Source organism: Argiope bruennichi, chromosome 7 (assembly GCF_947563725.1).
Source record: "Argiope bruennichi chromosome 7, qqArgBrue1.1, whole genome shotgun sequence".
Lineage (NCBI taxonomy): Eukaryota > Metazoa > Arthropoda > Arachnida > Araneae > Araneidae > Argiope > Argiope bruennichi.
In genome coordinates this window covers 90,826,145-90,844,917 of record NC_079157.1, presented here as the reverse complement: position 1 = coordinate 90,844,917, position 18,773 = coordinate 90,826,145, and the positions used below count along the sequence as shown (strand labels likewise).

Sequence of the window (18,773 nt, the reverse complement as noted above, 5' to 3'; positions counted from 1 at the left end):
TTAGAGTAATGTAGAGTGCCCAAACGGCCAATATGCAAATAAGAAAGAATTTCTAATTTTGTGGTACATGTAACAGAAAGAATTCGTAAAAAAATTTAATTAATTTTTTTTTAAATCATAACATTTTATGTATTTTAATTTTGTTTTTCTTAGAATTTTTATTTAAAGAATTTCAATTTAGAATTAGCGTATTTTTCATAGGCATGAAAATGAATGAGGCATTGTCGCTATATATATATAATTTTTTGAATTGTGAAATTTATATAAGTAAAGATTTTTACAAGTAAACAAAAAGCATCGTACATTAAGAGAATAATGCCTTCAATACCAATTCCCTTTTTTTTCTTTAATTCAAAAACAGTTACAAAACATTACATCCCTCAGAAAGAATGCTGTAAACGACCAGAATGAATGCTCATCTTCAGAAATGAACGGAATATGAGCAAGTTTTTGTATAATGTTGAAAGAAGATACACGTGCTGCCATCTATACGTTAGTAGAAGAAATAAAACATACGCTTTAAAAACACAGAATAAAACAATGGAGCACTAACTTTTTGTCCGAAATTGATTGGTACTCCACTTTCAGAAGACAACACTCTCATACTGACTATGAGATCCTCTGCATATCTGCACATTGGTCCCGTATATAAGTAATCAGCCATGCTTGGATCAGGTGCCGGATGGCAACCCAAATTTGGAACCAAACCTAAAGTTACAAAAAGTCAGTCACACTAGATAAGAAATACACAATTAAAATTTAGCTCAATATATACCAAAAGGGATTTATATGTGTTTATAATATGTTTCATTTTTTGTACTTCATACTTTGTATGAGCAAAAATTCCTGCCGATGCTCCTCTCCATATCAAAGAAAAGCGCATGCGCTCCTCCAATCAGAATAGCATCACTATGAGAAGAACATTTTGATGAGCCAGTTTGAGCCGACATATGAGAAAGTCAACATGTATTTAATAATTTCCAAAATAAAATTTTATTCATGATTAAATGAAATACAACAATCATACTTCGACTAACAAGCGCCTCTAGTAAGAAATGATTCGCACAATAAACAAAGCAAAATGTTAAAAAAAAATGACTCACTTAGCAAGCGATGTTTCATAAAACGAATGGCGAAAAGACACAGCGATGTCACACATATTGGTTTATATTTCTGATATCAGGTGTTATACGTCTCTTTGAAGAGATACTTATTTTTGTATGAGAGAAGCATAGGACGAACAGCGTTGTCGAACGCGACTCTGAGGGAATGCCTTTTAAGGAATAATTGAAAAGATTGTGTCTCAGACCAAAAGCTTGGGGCTAGAGATGGAAAGCAAGGACATCGATGAACTATAGTATGTATATAATATATAGTATGTATATAGCTATAGTATGTATATAGTGCATAGTATGTATAGTAGCTATAGTATGAGCTATAGTAATGTATCATTAGTTATAGCTACCAAAACATTTATGGAGCTGCATTCTCTGCTAAAGCAAAAAATTACGAATGAGATTTAAACAAAAGAGGGGGAGATAACAGCCTCAGCAGAGCAACAACATTTCCTTGAACTGAGAGAGATGTTAAAAGTATGGGAAATGATTGCAGCTCGCTCTAATCAGGAAGTAATACTATGTCTCATTTGCACCAAATTTTGAAGGAAAGCTAAAGACAAATGTCTTTAGACAACTTTCTAATAAAATAAAATATCCATTATAAATTATTAACTGCATAATTATAAATTTGTTTGGGTTTTTCTTTGGGAATGCAACGCATTGTCGATGAATTCCTATACATAGATTCCTATGGGGAAAAAATTGTTTTGCTAAAAGAGTATTTCACATTTCAAGTAAGATTTGGGAACAAATTATGTTCGTCAAATTATGTCCCACTATATTTAAGATACATTATCAAATGGTGGCATAATAAAAATTTTAATTATTTTTAAAACAACTAAACACATGTCCTTAATATTCCTCTTAAATCCTATTCAGAAATGTACCATATGTGAGTGGAAGAGATGGCAGATCCGAAACTCAGACAAGTCAAAACCATCAAAATATGGCAAAACATTTCGATATTAGATCGAGATTTTAATAAATGATCATTTCATGGAAATTACACACCATTGATACCTAAATCCTCCAAAGTCAGAATATTATTGGCAAACAAAATTTATATATCGACATATTGAATGCCAATGAAATCAAAATCACAATAGCATAAAATAAAACTATGAAAATTATTGATTTTGTACATTTTTTTTTCCTTGGTAGCAATGAAATCACCTGGAGAACTATAGATATAATGACAGTTCCTTCCGTTAGGGCTGAAATTATTTCAAAAGATTGTTTCTTCCGTTTTTAAACCTGCTTCGGTATTCTTCTTCATAAAAATTTCATTGACCAACAAAAATGAAAATAATAATAATAATAATAAAGGAAAGGAAGACAGAAAATGAATCCGTAAGTAAGAAATACTCATGCCGGGGCTGCTCGCAGATCAAGCCAGAAAGCTTCACAATTTGTTCCCTATGCAATAATTGAAGGCAAACACGAAATATTCCTTCTATTGAATTTAACAGTGACTGGGCCGTTTTGACTTGCAGACTAGATTTGACATACAACTAACTAGATGATGTTTCCTTTTAAATTTTTGTCTCACTCCCATGCATAGTCCGTCAATGCTATCTTCAGTGTGTTTCTTCGTTTCTTCCACGTTAGTTAATCTTTGATTCTGCTTTAATCTTTCCATTATTCTGGCGGAAACACATTAATTTTATTATTAATTTCTTATCATTTATTAAAAATCATTTACTGAAAAAAATAAGGCGATAATTTTATAAAATATAATGGAAAATCTTAGGCAATTTAGAGTTAAAGCTGTTTTTATAACTGTACTATTACTGTATTCACTTGGAAAATATTTTTTTTTTCAACTTTACTCACTTCTCTTCAGATAATCCGCCACCGTACAGACGATAAAATTCTACGCAAATGATGGAAAATGGAGCACATTCGCTGCAAACGATGTCATTAAAACTTAAATTATTTAAAAACAGTTTTTAAGATTCTTGATTTTCTAACTTAGCTATTTGTCAAATGAGTGAAGAAGTAAATATCCATCCCGCTTTCTGCTACGAATCAGCGACGAAAATCTCTGAATTCGCAAGATAAACAATTCATTAAATATAAATCAAGAGATGTATTATGAGCATTCTTGTTTGAAATTAAACAGAAATGTTTGAATAACATTCTCAAATAATTTGGGAAGAGATCAACGGAGTTAAAAATATCAGACGCGGGAATTTTTACTTTAATTTTCTAATATTTTTGGCGAAAATGTGAGTCTAAAATTCATTAAATTATATCTGAATTTGAAAACAAATTTCTTTCAAAGGGTAATTGTCTGTCATTTTTGATGAAGCACAGATTCTTATTCTACAATTTTTAGAAATGATACTACGGGCGAAAAATCATTAAAAACAGCACAAAATATTAAATAAGAATGTTCCACATTAATTTTTAAAAAATACTCTTCAAAGCGTTTTAAGACAGCATTACTAGTAGCTAAATGCCAAATTTTATAACCGAAAGCAATGGCGAATTTCCAGCTAAGCTACTGGAAAGGGCCGTTTGACTGAAAGGTGACTGTGGACAGGTCGAATTAAAAAAAAACTATATTTTTGTAATTACTAATTAATTTTAGCCTTATTTGTTAATAATATTAACATATGATAATATTAACATTGTATCAAGAATAATTCAGTCGATGGTAGTTTAAGTCATTTTTACTTATAAAAAAGATGGATTAAGATATTTTTGAAATTTAAATTATAATATTAATAAATTAGATAGGATAGAAGATAGGATTAATAAATGAGAAGGATAAATAACAAACACATTTTCATTGAATCAATAAAATAAAAAAAGTATTAATCTTAAAATAAATTTTAGTAACATGTTGAAAATATGCTGAAATGTGAAACGTGTTTGTAATTATACTAAATTGACCATCTTATGAAAAAAGGGAACTCATAATATGTATTGTCTTGAGTCGCAAATTATCTAAATCCGCCACTGGCTGTAAATGTGTCTAGATACCGTAAACTGTTACACACACAGAGACAGAAACACTTCTTTCGAAAATATTAATTATTATTTAATAGAAAATTAAATTGCATATTATTGCAATTTTATCAATTGATATTCATATTCAGTGCTGCAGAAATGTGATATAATTCATTTGTAATAAAACATGATGATTTAGTTCCTAAAATTATATGGGTAAATTGAAATTTAAAATAGTTTATATATATATATATATATATATATATATATATATATATATATATATATGTGTGTGTGTGTGTGTGTGTGTGTGTGTGTGTGTGTGTGTGTGTGTGTAATGATATTTTAATTTTCATTTCAATTTAATTAATTTACAAGATTTTATCTTAATTTAGCCCTTTAATACTTATAACTTCATTCTAAAAATATTCTCTTATTTCGTGATCCCATTCCACTTTCGGTTTAATTAATTCCTCTGTAAAACTAATGCGCCATCAGTACTACGTCTCAAATGAAAGTGATACTTCCGTTGCCCTTGTCAAAGGTCAACATATGTATTCCATCGGCGTGTGGCCGGAAATCCTATGTTATATAAGATTTGTGATCGTTTGGTTCGACCCTTTCTTTTTTCTTACTTCTGCTTTTGTGCCTCGCTGTGGTGGACGTGCCTTGTCCGCGCCTCTGCTTGTAAATAATTATGCTTTCACGAAATGGATATTAAAATTAATTTAAAAATATAACATGTCTCTTCAACGCCTTCGAACCTGCCTTCTGCTTCAACCAAAATAATGTTATATATATATTTTCAATTTTATCGGTATATATAAACCTTCAGTTTTATTTGTAAGTTGAAACGCAACAAAAAACTTCTCATGTTGAAGCATCATTGAATTGCACACAAAAAAATAGAAAGAAATGAAGGTGAATTGTAATATTATCCTTATTATTAATTCCTTATTTATAAAGTTGTATTATAATATGGGTATGGATGGATTTTTTTTTTCGTCTATACTTTAATCCATACTATTCTATTAGTATTTAAGAAAACTATTCTTATAATTTTGGTCTTACCCATGGTAGGCTTATGTCCAAACAACCCTGTGAAGTGGCATGGAACTCGGATACTCCCTAACAGATCATTTCCTAATCCAAGAGGAGAACCAGCAGCACTGATCAAGGCACTCTCTCCCCCTACAATAAAAAAAAGTAATATAAAATGAGCCTTTTTGTCGCCATTTCAACTTTTTATTGACAGGTCATAAACATGAAGAAGATTGGCTTGAGAACTTGAGTACCACGCTAAGTACTTTTGCTCAATTTTAATTGCTGATTTTTCATTACAAGATAGGTACGTCTCATTTGGAAAAAGAGATAAATGAAACAGAATTTCTTTTGGCAAATCGAAGGATGGGCGCAAGTTTAATTCAGTGCAATTAGTTATAAGCATGCTATTTATTTACTCGAAGAATCATCAGGTTCAAATCAGCAACTTTTCGTTCTCAAAGTCCAATTTCTACTAGGATATTACTGAATCTTCAGGTGAGCTAAGAGCAACAAAATTTAAATTAATATTTTTTTCTGTAGTAATGTTATTGATCCTTTACTTCTACAGAGTGGTAATTACGAAAAGAAAATTTCATTGCGACATTTGTTCGTTAGTATAAGGCAGTTTCTCGCCTAATTTGAATAATCTTTCTATTCTTAATAATTAAGGAGTTATAGAGAATTGGAAATTTCACCCGCCAATTTGTGCACCCTTTAAGCTGAATGCCTCGTCTACGAACTCATCCGAGAGTTTCATTTCCCAACCCTCGGCGATTGAAAACCAAGCAAGCGAACAAAATCGGTAAAGATTTGTAAAAATATCTTCCGGTGTCATGTCATAAGAAATATTCAGCCAGCTAGTACTCCTAAAGCCGGAGTTACATAATGTTACGACCACCTTTCAACATTGAGATATCTAGAAAATTTGTAGCATCTTCTGCCTACAAGATTCCAATGCCAAGCTTTGAGCATTCGCGTTGGAAGACGGCTGTTGGTCTTTTACAAGAAGGTGAAAAAAAAAACATTCATAGCAAGCCATTCGTTTTATGGATGTATGAAAACACGGCATGAGTGCCATGAATGAGATCTCGCTGTAACTAGATAATACCACAACTGCGATGCAGCAACTGCTTCTTCAGTAGAGCAGATGGATTTCTTTTAACCCCAAGTCAAAATGAAACAGTACAAATGGTTCATAACCCTAACGTCACCAAGAGAATTTTTTATAGGCACATTGGTTGATTCTGTAACGAATGTCATGCTTAGTAGTTAGTTCCTTAGCATTCACCTAGTAATTCAACTTGCAAATAATATAATTTTTTACAAGATATGTTCAATCTTGGAAATGTTTTGATAAATAAAGGTTGCTGTTATTTAACAAAGCTTTTAAAATGAATTAATCATACTGGAGCCGATGTCCTGACCTAGGGGTAGCGCGTCTTCCCAGTGATCTAGGCGTTTCGGGTTCGAATCCTGGTTCAGGCATGGTTGTTCTCTTCCTTGTGTTCTTTCTGTGAGGTGCGTGAATGAGCCCCACTGTAAAAAGGGGTTGTGCAAGTGAGTGTGTGTGTGCCATCTTCATTTGAGCCAGAAGTCAGACTTCTGCCCTCGAGTGCTCAGGGGTCTTTACCTTCAGAAGCTACTGTGCAAAAACTTGGCTTAAAATAGTCACACGACAAAAAAAAAATCATATTAGAAGTAACTGCATGTTTCCTAAAAAGATAGCACCGATGTCGTTTCTCTTCCGCAACTAAACATCTTAAATTAGTGAAAACTAACTTCTCGATAACATAACCAAAAGTTGATAGAAATTATTAAATAATTACTCACCGCTACTGCCTCCACTGGTTCTATTGGTGTCATAAGGATTGCATGTTGTCCCGTGTATAAGGTTGTTTGTCTCAAAATGCATGCCCATTTCGGCGCTGTTGGTCGTTGCTATGACAATGGCTCCAGCTTTCTTCATGAGGGCCACACTGGGAGAATCGTCTCCAGCTTTTAAATCGGCGAAAATCTTCGACGCACCAGTACATCGAAGCCCTGAAAAGATATTAGCTTATTAGAAGATTTCTTAAGATATGATTAGTTAACCCAAATGAGGTCCTATATTTTTCAGTTCCTTCTTCTTTTACTTATTAGCGTTGGGTTGTATCAACTTCATACTTTGTATAACCTGATACAGTCTGAGAGCATCAGACTTGATCACTAGACAGCCGACTCTAAATGGGTTAACAATTAACTAACAATTAATAACAATTAACAATTTTTACTGAAACCAAGCATTTTTTTCAAATGTGAGTTCTGAAAACAGAGTCGTTCAACATTTAAATCTTATGTGCACTACAGAATAATTTTCATAATTAATGTAATATTCCAAGAATTATTCAACAAAAATCTCTCGGATTCATCATAAAATTCAGTTTTGGGATTTACTTTCAAAAGAATTTAAATGAAGTCATTAACAATACTTCATTTTATTTCGGTCTATAAATATACTTAAAAAATTATGTAGTCTAAATTTTCTACAATCCTTTTGTCCTAAAGAATCATATTCTGTAAAATATTCTTGACACTTCAACTTTTAAATAAGTAAATGAACGTTTCTATCTTCTGTAATCAAATCTGATCAATATATGAAGTTTTGAATGTAACAGTTTAGAACAGTCAATATTTTCAAAATTTTAAGCATATCAATCTTGAGAAACTCTGGGCGCTGATTGAGGTATCATCTCTGAGACGGTCGATGAAGAATTCTAAAATTATCCATTTTTATTGAATAACTAGCCGCCTTTGGCGACCAGCCGGTTCGCCAATCTTAATGTTCGTTTAAATTTTAATAATTAAATAGGTTGAACCGGAGTTTAACCCCCTTCTTCGCCAAGTTGCGATAACGCACCAAAGCTGGCAATCTTTATTATGCACTATAATTGAACATCTGCTTCTTTGCTTTTGAACATTTCGCAAGGCCGTTGTTTGCGATTTTTAAAAATTTCGCCAAGCAGGGGATAAAACTCCGGTCGTACCATTAATAATTTTACGCAATTCCAACTTTAATAGATTCTTCAGCAAAATATTTTAAAACTTCAAATTTTTATAGTCATATAATTCACTCATAATATTATAAAGGCCTTCAGTTATAGTGTGATATGTATCTCTCTAATTTTCTGTTACCCCTCGTAGAAATTATGCTTTAAATTAAAGTATAAATGATTAATCTGCAATTAATATAATAATATTTTTTACTGAAACAAAGCATTTTTTTTTAATAATATGATTACTGATAATTGAGTCACTGAGCGGTTAAACTTTATGGTCACTAAAGAATATCTTTCTTAATTTATGTAATATCTCAAGAATTTGTCAACAAAAATTTCTCAGATTCATCATGAACAGATCGATTCATTAAAAATGTTTAATTTTAAATGCATGAAACACTAAGAAAATAAAATGAATCGTTTAAAATAATCGGTCGAAAACAGGTTTTAAAAAACTAAAAAAACGATGTATTTAAAACTATAAGCATATACAAAAAATATATAACTAACATAAATACACTTTAATTACAAAAGCATGCAACTAACCTAAAAATAATTGAAATCGTCCGTTGGTTGTCATGCCAACAATCAGAACACAGTGCGCATGCGTGAATTTTCTTCGCCAATTACGTTAACGCAAATGCGTGAATTTTTCTACGCCAGTTGGGGTAACGCTATGCAGATTATACATTTTTAATTTCTTTTATTCTGTGTTATTTTAATTCAAAAGTACTTCAGAATGAATCTGAAACATGGATTAATTAACAATGTTTAATTTTAAATGCATAAAACATTAAGAGAATAAACAGAATCTTTTGAAATAATCCGCCGAAAAATCTTAACCCTAGCCTCATTACTGTTGGGAGAAAAAAACAACTGATGCCTTGCTTATTTGGCGGTGGGGAAAATGGAAGATTTTTTTTACGGAAAAGTTGGCGGTGGGGAAAATGGAAGATTTTTTTGGCGGGAAAGTTAGTTTTTAATTAATAATTAAAATTCTAATTAAAATTTCAAAAAAAGGGACCCCAGGTGCACATTCCCTACCTCTAAGGTATACATGTACCAAATTTGATAGCTGTATGTCAAATGACCTGACCTGTAGAGCGCCAACACATACACACACACACACACACACATTGAGCTTTATTATAAGTATAGATGATATTCAAATATTCATAAATCAGTCAGTTTCAGTGACCTTTTTTTTTATTGCAGTGCAGCTCTTTTTATTAAAATACTATATAATTTAATTCTTTAAATATTAAATTAATTATCTTAAAAATATTAAATTAATTTTTTAAAAATATTTTACTATTTAAAATATTAACCCGTCAAGTCTATTTTGTTAAATATGATTCATAGATAGATCTGAATTAAAAGCTAAACATTTGTAATTTATTAGAGCATTTATTGACTCAAGTTACACATAATATAATTATCTACTTCAATTAAAAGCATTTTAATGCATGAATTTCTATTATTAAAGGTTTACAAATCTATTACAAAATGCCCCGAGTTGAAAGGATATATATTAAACTATGTTTGTTTTAAATAAGACTGATTTATTGAATTAATAATGTAGATATTACAAAAGATTATAGAAAACTTTGTCTTGCATTTATTTTTTAGAAAATTTTGTGTTTCTTACTTATTTAGTTTCATACAGGCACGTGCTAAAAATTACACTTTTCTAGATCTGTAGTAATATTTAACTTAATTTTTTATTTGATTTCTGTTAATGCGATGGCAACACATTGAGAAAAGCTAATTTTCCCCTATTAACGTGCTAGTGCAGATTAATTTTTATTTTTATTTTGCGCGAAATATATTGTTGAAAAATATGGTTAAAATGTTTCTTTAAAAATTCGTTAAAAATCGAAAGTTAATTTTTAGGTTAAAGCATCGGTATCACTAAAAAGATAATATTTTGAGCTTTAACTTGATGCAAAAATTATTTTTGTGCGATAATATTTTCGGAAGTTATGGCGAAAAAATGCCGAAATTTCATTTAATGTTTAATTAATTAAAATTCCAATTGAAAATTCAATGCGCACATTTCCAGCCTCTTAGGCATACAAGTGCCAAAGCTGTAGATCGAGCGGACTGGCCTGTAGACCGCCAACACCGAATGCCGAAATTTCACTTAATATTTAATTAATTAAAATTCCAATTAAAAATTCAATGGGCACATTTCCGGCCTCTTAGGCATACAAGTGCCAAAGCTGTAGATCGAACGGTCTGGCCTGTAGATCGCCAACACACACACATTCAGCTTTATTATAATTATGATAGATAGATGACTTCAGACTACCCGGCATCCATTTTTATAAACAATATAATAAAACTGATGTTCATTTTTATAAATATTTTAATAACTAGAACGAAAGATATAGAAACATGACCAGTTATACTCGATTAAGTTTTAGACCTTAACAATTTTATCATTCTTAGAATTTGTAATTTTTTATAATCTCAGAAAAATGAATTTTTTAATAATTAACATTTTTTAATTAATTAATTTTTTTATTAATCTGATTATGGTCCCTTCTCATCTTAGACGTATGCACCTTAGCACCTGCCTAGTTTTATCTAACTGGAAATCCATGTTAGAATAGGAATTCTGCTCCAGAGATTGTTAACCTTCTCATTACACTCCGACCTAAAAAGGCCCTGCAAGTATAATACTAATGGGCAGTTAGGGAGCCGGTTTCTGTTTTAAATGATTTGTGCAAGATGTGAAGCAAGCTATCACTAAATATGCCCTCACTTTACATCCAAATTCCTCGTTTAAAAAAGTACTCGGCCCCGAAATAGTCCATATGTATAGAACTTACACGGTCGGGTTAGTAGTTAGAGAATTAATATTAAAAATCCATTTATTTTATTAAAAAACTTAAATTAATTAAGAAAATTATAAAACAATCTCTCAGTTCCAAACACTGGTCCGATTTCATTAATTCTTGTTTCACATAAAAGCTCATGACCTCTAGATGATCAATGGTCACTTGAAAACATTTCGAAACTCAAGTAAAGAAAAAAATTCAAGGAAGTTGTGAATTACGAAATAAGGGAAATTTTTAAAAATCTAATATTAGGAAATAATGCAATTAAATTACCTTCACTTTTCAACTCTCCTTCGTTTTAAACAAGTGAATTTTCAAATGATCAACTCATTATCGTCCAATTAATCTATCTCGTACAGCGAAAGTTGTTCAGAGCTCAAGGTCATTAAGCAGTCAACGAAACCTTGCAGGACGTCTTTAATTGACGCTTTGTTCCAAATGAAAGAAGATATCAAATAAATGACAAGCTTTTTTTTTCTTTGATTTTTTTTTATTTTATAGTTTTCCTTGAGTATTATTTTCATGATATAGTTGCAACATTTTGTTTTTGATTCATTTGAATAATGAATTTAGAAAGCGACAGTCCGATGTAAACAGGGAAAATGTCAGCTGTAGACATATGCTCTGCCACGTGCTTTATTAGACGTAGTTATGCGAAAAAAAATCAATAAAAATTTCGCACTCTTTCTGGAACCCTATCTATCCGCGTGTAATAAATACGATACTGAAAATCGAACCCTGTTATTGCGTAGTAACATAATAAACAGGAAAAAAATGTAACGTAATATTTGAATTTGCGAGAAAATATTGTAATCGCCGTAAAATTCGACCTCGTGATCATTTGGATACCGAATCGATTTAGAATGTCAGAAAAGCAAAAAATTGGAATTATATCTGTTTGTCTACGAATACGATAATTTGAAAGCGAATTGAACTAATTGGATGAAATTTGATATGTGGTCTTACTCGAAATTTGTAGACTTTTATCAAATTTTGGACCGTATGAAATTACAAAAAGATTTTGCATCTCTCTGGCCATCGAGCATGATAAATAAAAACAAAAACTAAACATAAAAAGCTAGATGAATAAGATATCAATCATATTTTTATCATCAGGATCTTACGTTTGTATGAACCAAATCTGCTAAATGATTGAATGTCTGTATATTTGCCGATATATGAATGCAATAATTCAGCCAGGCGGCAGTTGCCTTCCCCAAAGCTTTCTCCCATACTCTCTAATAAACTTGTCGTGCCAGAAAAACGCCTTACGGGGCATCAGTGGACAATACTTATGAAACATTAAGTTTTCGCATGAATTTAGATTTGTTACTGAATCTATCGTCAAAATCTAGAATCTTGAAATCATTACAAATGCAAATCTTCTGACTTTTCACAGGTTACAATATTTTTCCTCTGTATACGTCGTATATGAGAAAGTTAAAAAGTGAACAATAACATATAATACATACCAAAAATTTTATAAGTAATTCGTGCATTGAAACATAATTATTAAAGGATCAATTAGCCTTCCGTAGATTAATTCTCAGAGGATAATAAATATTTCATTCTGCCATCGAATCATTACACCATGAAATTTGCGGAAAGAAAATGGCAAATACTTCATATTACTCTTTATGGCAGGCGTTTAAAAAGTTAAAATAAAAGAGACGTAACTCTTCGCCGAATTCTAAATTACATTTCCTTAAATTTCAAAAATATATAAGAAATGCCCATTATGCTGTATCAGGTGTGTATTTCTTTGGAAATATTTAAATGGGAGGAAAAATTTTTTAAATATATTTTAGAAACTTGCAGAACTAATTATGAATATTACAAACATGTCCACCAAAGCATCAATCATATTTTCTAAGTTTGGTTCGGCACAGTTGAGGATTATCTCTTTTTCTCATAAAACAATGGCTATATCATTATTTATATAGAAGGTGAAGGTTATTGGATACATTTTCTCCACTGCAGATAAGAAACGGGTTAAGAAGTATCCAAAACATTTCCTCGGAAATCTAAAAAGTGTTTCCTTAAGTCTCAACAATAGAGAACAAATATTCTTAATGCTGCATCAAATGATCATTTCTTTGATGCTATCTAATGTAATGACTACATAGAAGAAAAGACATTTGTGGACATGAAACACACTAACAGGTAACTGAGATCCGAGCAGATAAACATCGTTGAATTTATCTCTATAATAGAAATTATCCTTTTCTTCCTTTGCCATTTCTTCTTACTTCAGTTTCTGCTCAAAATAGTTTTATAATGACATTGAATAAATATCGATGTCAAATCGTATCGATGAAACTGAAATGGCCAATGGTAAAGAAGATAATTCATGAGCAAATTTATGAAGAAAAAAATCATGGATAAATTTACATAGTTTAGCGTTGAGCTAAATTAAAACACTCTTAGAAGTATTAACACTAAATTGAACAATTTATTAAAACAAAATAAAAAACTATAATTGAAGTAATATATTTATTAAAGCATAATAAATCAAAGCCGGCGTCTTGGCATAGGGGTAGCGCGTCTTCCCCGTGATCTGGGCGTCCCGGTTTGAGCATGGTTGTTCTTCCTGTTCTATGTGTGAATGTGCTCTCCTATAAAAAGGGGTTGTGCAAACGAATGAGTGATGCGTAAGTAGTCAAGTCGTACTCTTGGCCCTAGTTGGCTCTACGATAAAAACAACAGACGCTCCCCCTTAGGCTTAAATCGGCTGTCTGACTTCGAACAGCGGGCTTGTCCGTGGCAAGTGCCATAAGTAACAACAACAAGAAATCAAAATATTTAATTTTAAACAGAAAAGGGTTTAGATTTTCATCGAATATAATAAAAAAGAATGCAATTAAAAATGTTCGAATTAAATTAGAAGGACGGAATAAGGTGGATAGACAATATTTTAATATCATATTCGACTTTAACATTATAATAAAGTTGTCCCGAAATTGAAAATACTTGATTTAATTTACGAGATTTAAATGAATACATAAAAACAATTTATTGACATTTGATGTAAAATCAAAGAAAGGTATATTGCTATCTATAAAATCAAAATAATTATTTTTTAATGGAAAAGGTTTCGATTTTCATTAAACATGTTCCATTTATTTTTGAAGTATTGAATAACAGTGAAAAATATTTATTATTTATTTAATTTTTCATTGCTTTCTAATTAGATCTTAACATAACTCTAAAGTTATCCAAGAGTGAAAATTCTTAATTTAATTTGAATCGATTTACTAGGAATACATAAACTAGGCTAGATTGTATAAACATCATTTATAAAAAGTTTTGTTTTGTGAACATTTCTTAATTTTGAATCACATTTAGTTGTAGCAGACTATATTTAAACAGAATGTTCGACTTTCGATGTTGGATTTTACATGATTTTTTTTATTTGATTAGATTAAACGATTTGTATATTTACAAATAATAAGTCATTATTTTTGCAGAAGTAAATTATTTTTTTAAAAATACGCTACCGCCCTAATTTTACATGCACAGCAAACTAAAAGTGATATTTTCAAAGAAACGGAATCAATCATTTCATAAATTCTATGCACATGATAAAAACCAATGAGAGTAATATTTACAAAGGTGTCATTCAAATAAAAATTCTAACCCCTTCCCACCCACATAAAATTGCTGATCAAATGTTCTATGCTTCCAAGTAAAGTAATGAAACCGGATATAAACTCTGGACGCTTTTTAGAGATCGAATGATTTTAGAGAAAATTAAAACTTTAGTAACAAGACCAAATATGAAATTTCATTTATTTAAGCTATTACGTTTTCTAGTTATTTTTTTACGTGCATCTAAAATTGCAGACTGCAAGGGGGCCAATCCTTGGAAAGATTTGATTCAAAATTTGATAATAAACAGATGATGATAAAGCTGCATATCAAATTCCGTTTATTCAACTTTTGAGTCATCGTGTTCACGTGCAGGCGAAATTAATATTTGCAGACGGTCATCCTCTGGACTGATTTGATAGAAAATGTGACAAGGATATTATACACTTTAGATACTAAAACTATGTATAGAATTTTATCTATCTAGGTCCTCACATTCCTTAGTCATCATTTTCATTTGTACTCGCAGTTACTTTAACCATCTAGTCTACTTGTATTCTAAGCATATAATCTTCAACAGCATGGATTTCATTTCAAAATTCAGTTGAAATCTACAAGCTATTTTTTGTAAAGAATAAATCTCAAACTTCATTTGTCTCGCCCAAATGTTCAAAGTTCTCGCTTTCATGTTCAAAGTTAGGTAAAATTCCAAAAAAAAAAAAAAAAATGTATATGAAGCATAGAGAAAGGATTATAATCGTCAAAAAATTCGAACTCGGGATTTTAATGAATCTCCGAGTTTTAGATCTCCCTGTATTTCGAAAAACATTATTCTGTCTGCTGTCTGTGACAAAGATAATTCAAAAACGGTTTGAGCTTGACTAATGAAATATGGTATACCATCTTCAAATCAATTTTTTATATTTCTTTCAAATTTAAAGCAAAATCCGTTCATAGGAAATCTGTCTGTCCGGCTGTTCGAATATAAATTAATACGATAACTACAAAAAAAAAGAGAGTTACATGGATAAAATTCAGTAATCATATATAACATTCAAAATGTAGACTCCTATCTTATTTCAAGCCAAATCCAACGAGGTGTTGACTGTCTGTCGGTCTGTTCTTTTAGAAACATGTAAACGCGATAGCTGAAAAACGCAATGTTTTAACTTTATCAAATTTGGTATGTAATTTTGTGATCACAAGTGTAGTTTTGCATCAAATTTTTGTTCTAATCGATTTGGAAAAACACATCAAAAACAAAATTCGATTTTCGGATACTATTAACCACATGCCAGGGATCGTCAATAAAGTCGCCAAGGATGACAAGTTAGATGCAATAAAATTGCTAAATTCAATCCAAAGGTTAATATTTCTTAACTATTGTACGCCAATTCCATGTAAGGTGATCCCGAGGATAACGCCTTTGTTACAATATACGCAAGAAAGGTTTGGGAAGACTGCTTGTCATTCAGTGAGATCTGAAACTTGGAGAGTAGTCAAAAGCTTGAAATCGAATTTTCTGATTATTATAATACTTTCTATTCGTGTACACGAAAATAAATTTTTTTGGAAACCATGTTCAAATCACTTGTACTTACTAACTTTAAATCCAAGCAGCAAATCATATTTATAATGATTGCTTGCGTCTATTTTCTACTCTTTGTTCGTCCGAAACTAAAAACATAGCAAGAAACCTTTATTCAGAAAATTTACTCACTCAGAAATAATTTTCCTTGTAAACAATTACCTGTAAATTTTTCGCAATGTAAATTTTTCGAGTTGTTTCCAAACAGGATAACATTTAAACAAACTGTAGAACATTTCTACAGAAGTTTTATTTGGCTTTTCAATTCAAAGCCTCATAATGAAGCCTGTAATTGAAATTCAAAATCTGTATAATGAAATTCGTCATATGAAAGGAATTCATTTCTAAAGGACTCTTTCTATGTAATTAACTCACATATAGAACCATGCATTAAGCATTGCATTGATGATAATTGCATAGGTATACTTACTACATAATATTCTTATGCGTATACTTACTACAAGCTATATACAACTTTGATTTTCATACATTGGCAACGGACTCAGTGATGCAAAGTTCTTATTCGAAAAACGTCACCACATCTGTCATACAGAAATAATTCAATAACTTACGCACACTTACCTTTAACCAGAAGAAGGACTTTCACGGAGAAAGGAACACCTAAGAGAGGCTTCAGGTCTGCGAGCTGTTCTTTGGTGTATTGGCCAGAGGCAATGAGTGAATCTGCCATCCTCGCTTCCTCCATGGCGTCTAAAAAGCAGCGATCTACCGTCGCGTTGATGTACGGTTCGACTTCGAGGATTCTGTTTATGTAGGCTTGGACAACATCGACGGACTTAAGCTGAAAAGCAAGGGGGGATTCTTTTAGAATAGAATTTAACCCGTGGCTATTATCAGCTTTTATATTATGTTAATCCTTTCATGCATTCTATGTTAAAATACCGTCTAGTTAGAGAATGCTGTATAACTATGTAGCAAACTTTCAAATAAAAGTCCCCAGTTTTTCTAAAAAGAAAATTTGAAATTATTTCCAAAATCACATGTGCATATAAGTGAGAACAACAATTTATGTTGATGAAAAAGGGATTTCTATCATATTCAAAATTACTGATATTTATTTTGTGTGAATTTTGAAAGCAATCATTGTGAAAACTTCGAAGTATAAAGGATGACAGCAGAGAAGAGCATTTGCTCTTTAATCTTGTGTTTTTGAAACGCATTTTTATAAAAATTTATCTTTATTTATTACGGCCAACCTCAGCTTTGTTGTGGCTCATTTAGACTGAGCTAAGTATTTGAATTTGATATTATTAATGTAGTTAATAGAGATAAAGAATCTCACAATTTATTTATTTGGAATTAAAATCCTTCTAATTTCATTGCTTGTATACACGGCATATCAAAATTATCAAAATGTTGATCCTTCAGACCATGATGCTCAATTACTGCGCCGGCGTCCTGCCATAGAGGTAGCGCGGACGTCCTGGGTTCGAGTCCCGGTGTGGACGTGGTTGCTCTTCCGTTGTTCTATCTGTGAGATGTGTGAATGCGCCCTCCTGTAAAAAGGGGTTGTTCAAGCGACTGAGTGATGCGTGAGTAGCATAGTCGTACTCTCGGCTCTATTTGGCGCTACTAAAAAAATACGAGCCGCTCCCCAACCGGTTTAAATCGCCGTCTTCGTAACAGCGGGCTTTTCCATAGCAGGTTCCATAAGAAGCAACAACAAACAAACGTTACTGCACTAAAGTTGTGCCTTGAAATATCGCTAACATTTGTTAGATAATGTTATTCACAAGCCTTTCGGTGAAAATGAAATAGGAATATTTCAAATTCGCTTCCTCTGCTAGGAAAAGAGGCACTAGTACAGTAATGTAGATCTAGTGGATGAGAGTGGGTCTGTAAGACGTGACATCCGGGGTTCATAAAATATCGTAGCCAAAGCCATAACTGAGGACATCAAACTCTTTAGGTAACAGAAGATTAGGGTTGATATGTATTATGAGAATGCAATGACCAAACCACAAATTCATATGCCGAGACCCATTTTCAAATTGATATCGACTGACCTTATTCTCCTAGATTTCTGCCTATAAGATATGATGTCTGTGGTCAAAGTCATAACTAAAGCATTTCAAAATCTTTAGACGATAAAAGATAATAGAGCCATTACTTTATTGCTTCTTCAGAAACTTCATTAATTTCTTTCTAATTATGTCTTCCCGATTATTTAATAACTAAATCAGTCTTATATATTTTAGTAGATTTTAAAAAAATATCGTTGATATTTACTAGAGGCGTTATTCAAGTGCCTGTTAAACAATATGATGTAAAATAATTTCAAATGCACTTCCATTTTAAAGGAAAGAGGCATTAATATAATGATGCGGATTTGGTTGACATGCAAATAGAAAATAATAATGGACCATCCGCAGAATTCATACATGAAAAGTGATTCTCAGACACATACCTGACAGACCTTAACTGTCCTGGATTTTATCCTTAGAGATATGAAGTCCAGATAGGGTAATAATTAACGGGGGCCTTCGGGGCCCTAGGCAACAAATGACAACTCTTTATTATTTCTGCCAAACTTCAGCCACTTTACTTTAATTATGTCTCTCCATTTTCTTAATAATCAATT

The 18,773-nt window shown here is 31.5% G+C and overlaps 1 protein-coding gene across 4 annotated transcripts in view; it reads right to left on the bottom strand.

Annotated features, from left to right (window-relative positions):
• LOC129976181 (fatty-acid amide hydrolase 2-A-like) overlaps positions 1-18,773 on the bottom strand; it is a 78,293-nt gene that overhangs the window by 7,451 nt on the left and 52,069 nt on the right. For all 4 annotated transcript variants that reach the window (XM_056089620.1, XM_056089621.1, XM_056089617.1 and 1 more), the window contains exons 3-6: positions 16,754-16,973; positions 6,948-7,157; positions 5,145-5,264; positions 554-708 (exon numbers count right to left, since the gene is read on the bottom strand). In XM_056089620.1, the coding sequence (XP_055945595.1) occupies positions 554-708; positions 5,145-5,264; positions 6,948-7,157; positions 16,754-16,973 (705 nt within the window). The remainder of the gene's footprint in view (positions 1-553; positions 709-5,144; positions 5,265-6,947; positions 7,158-16,753; positions 16,974-18,773) is intronic.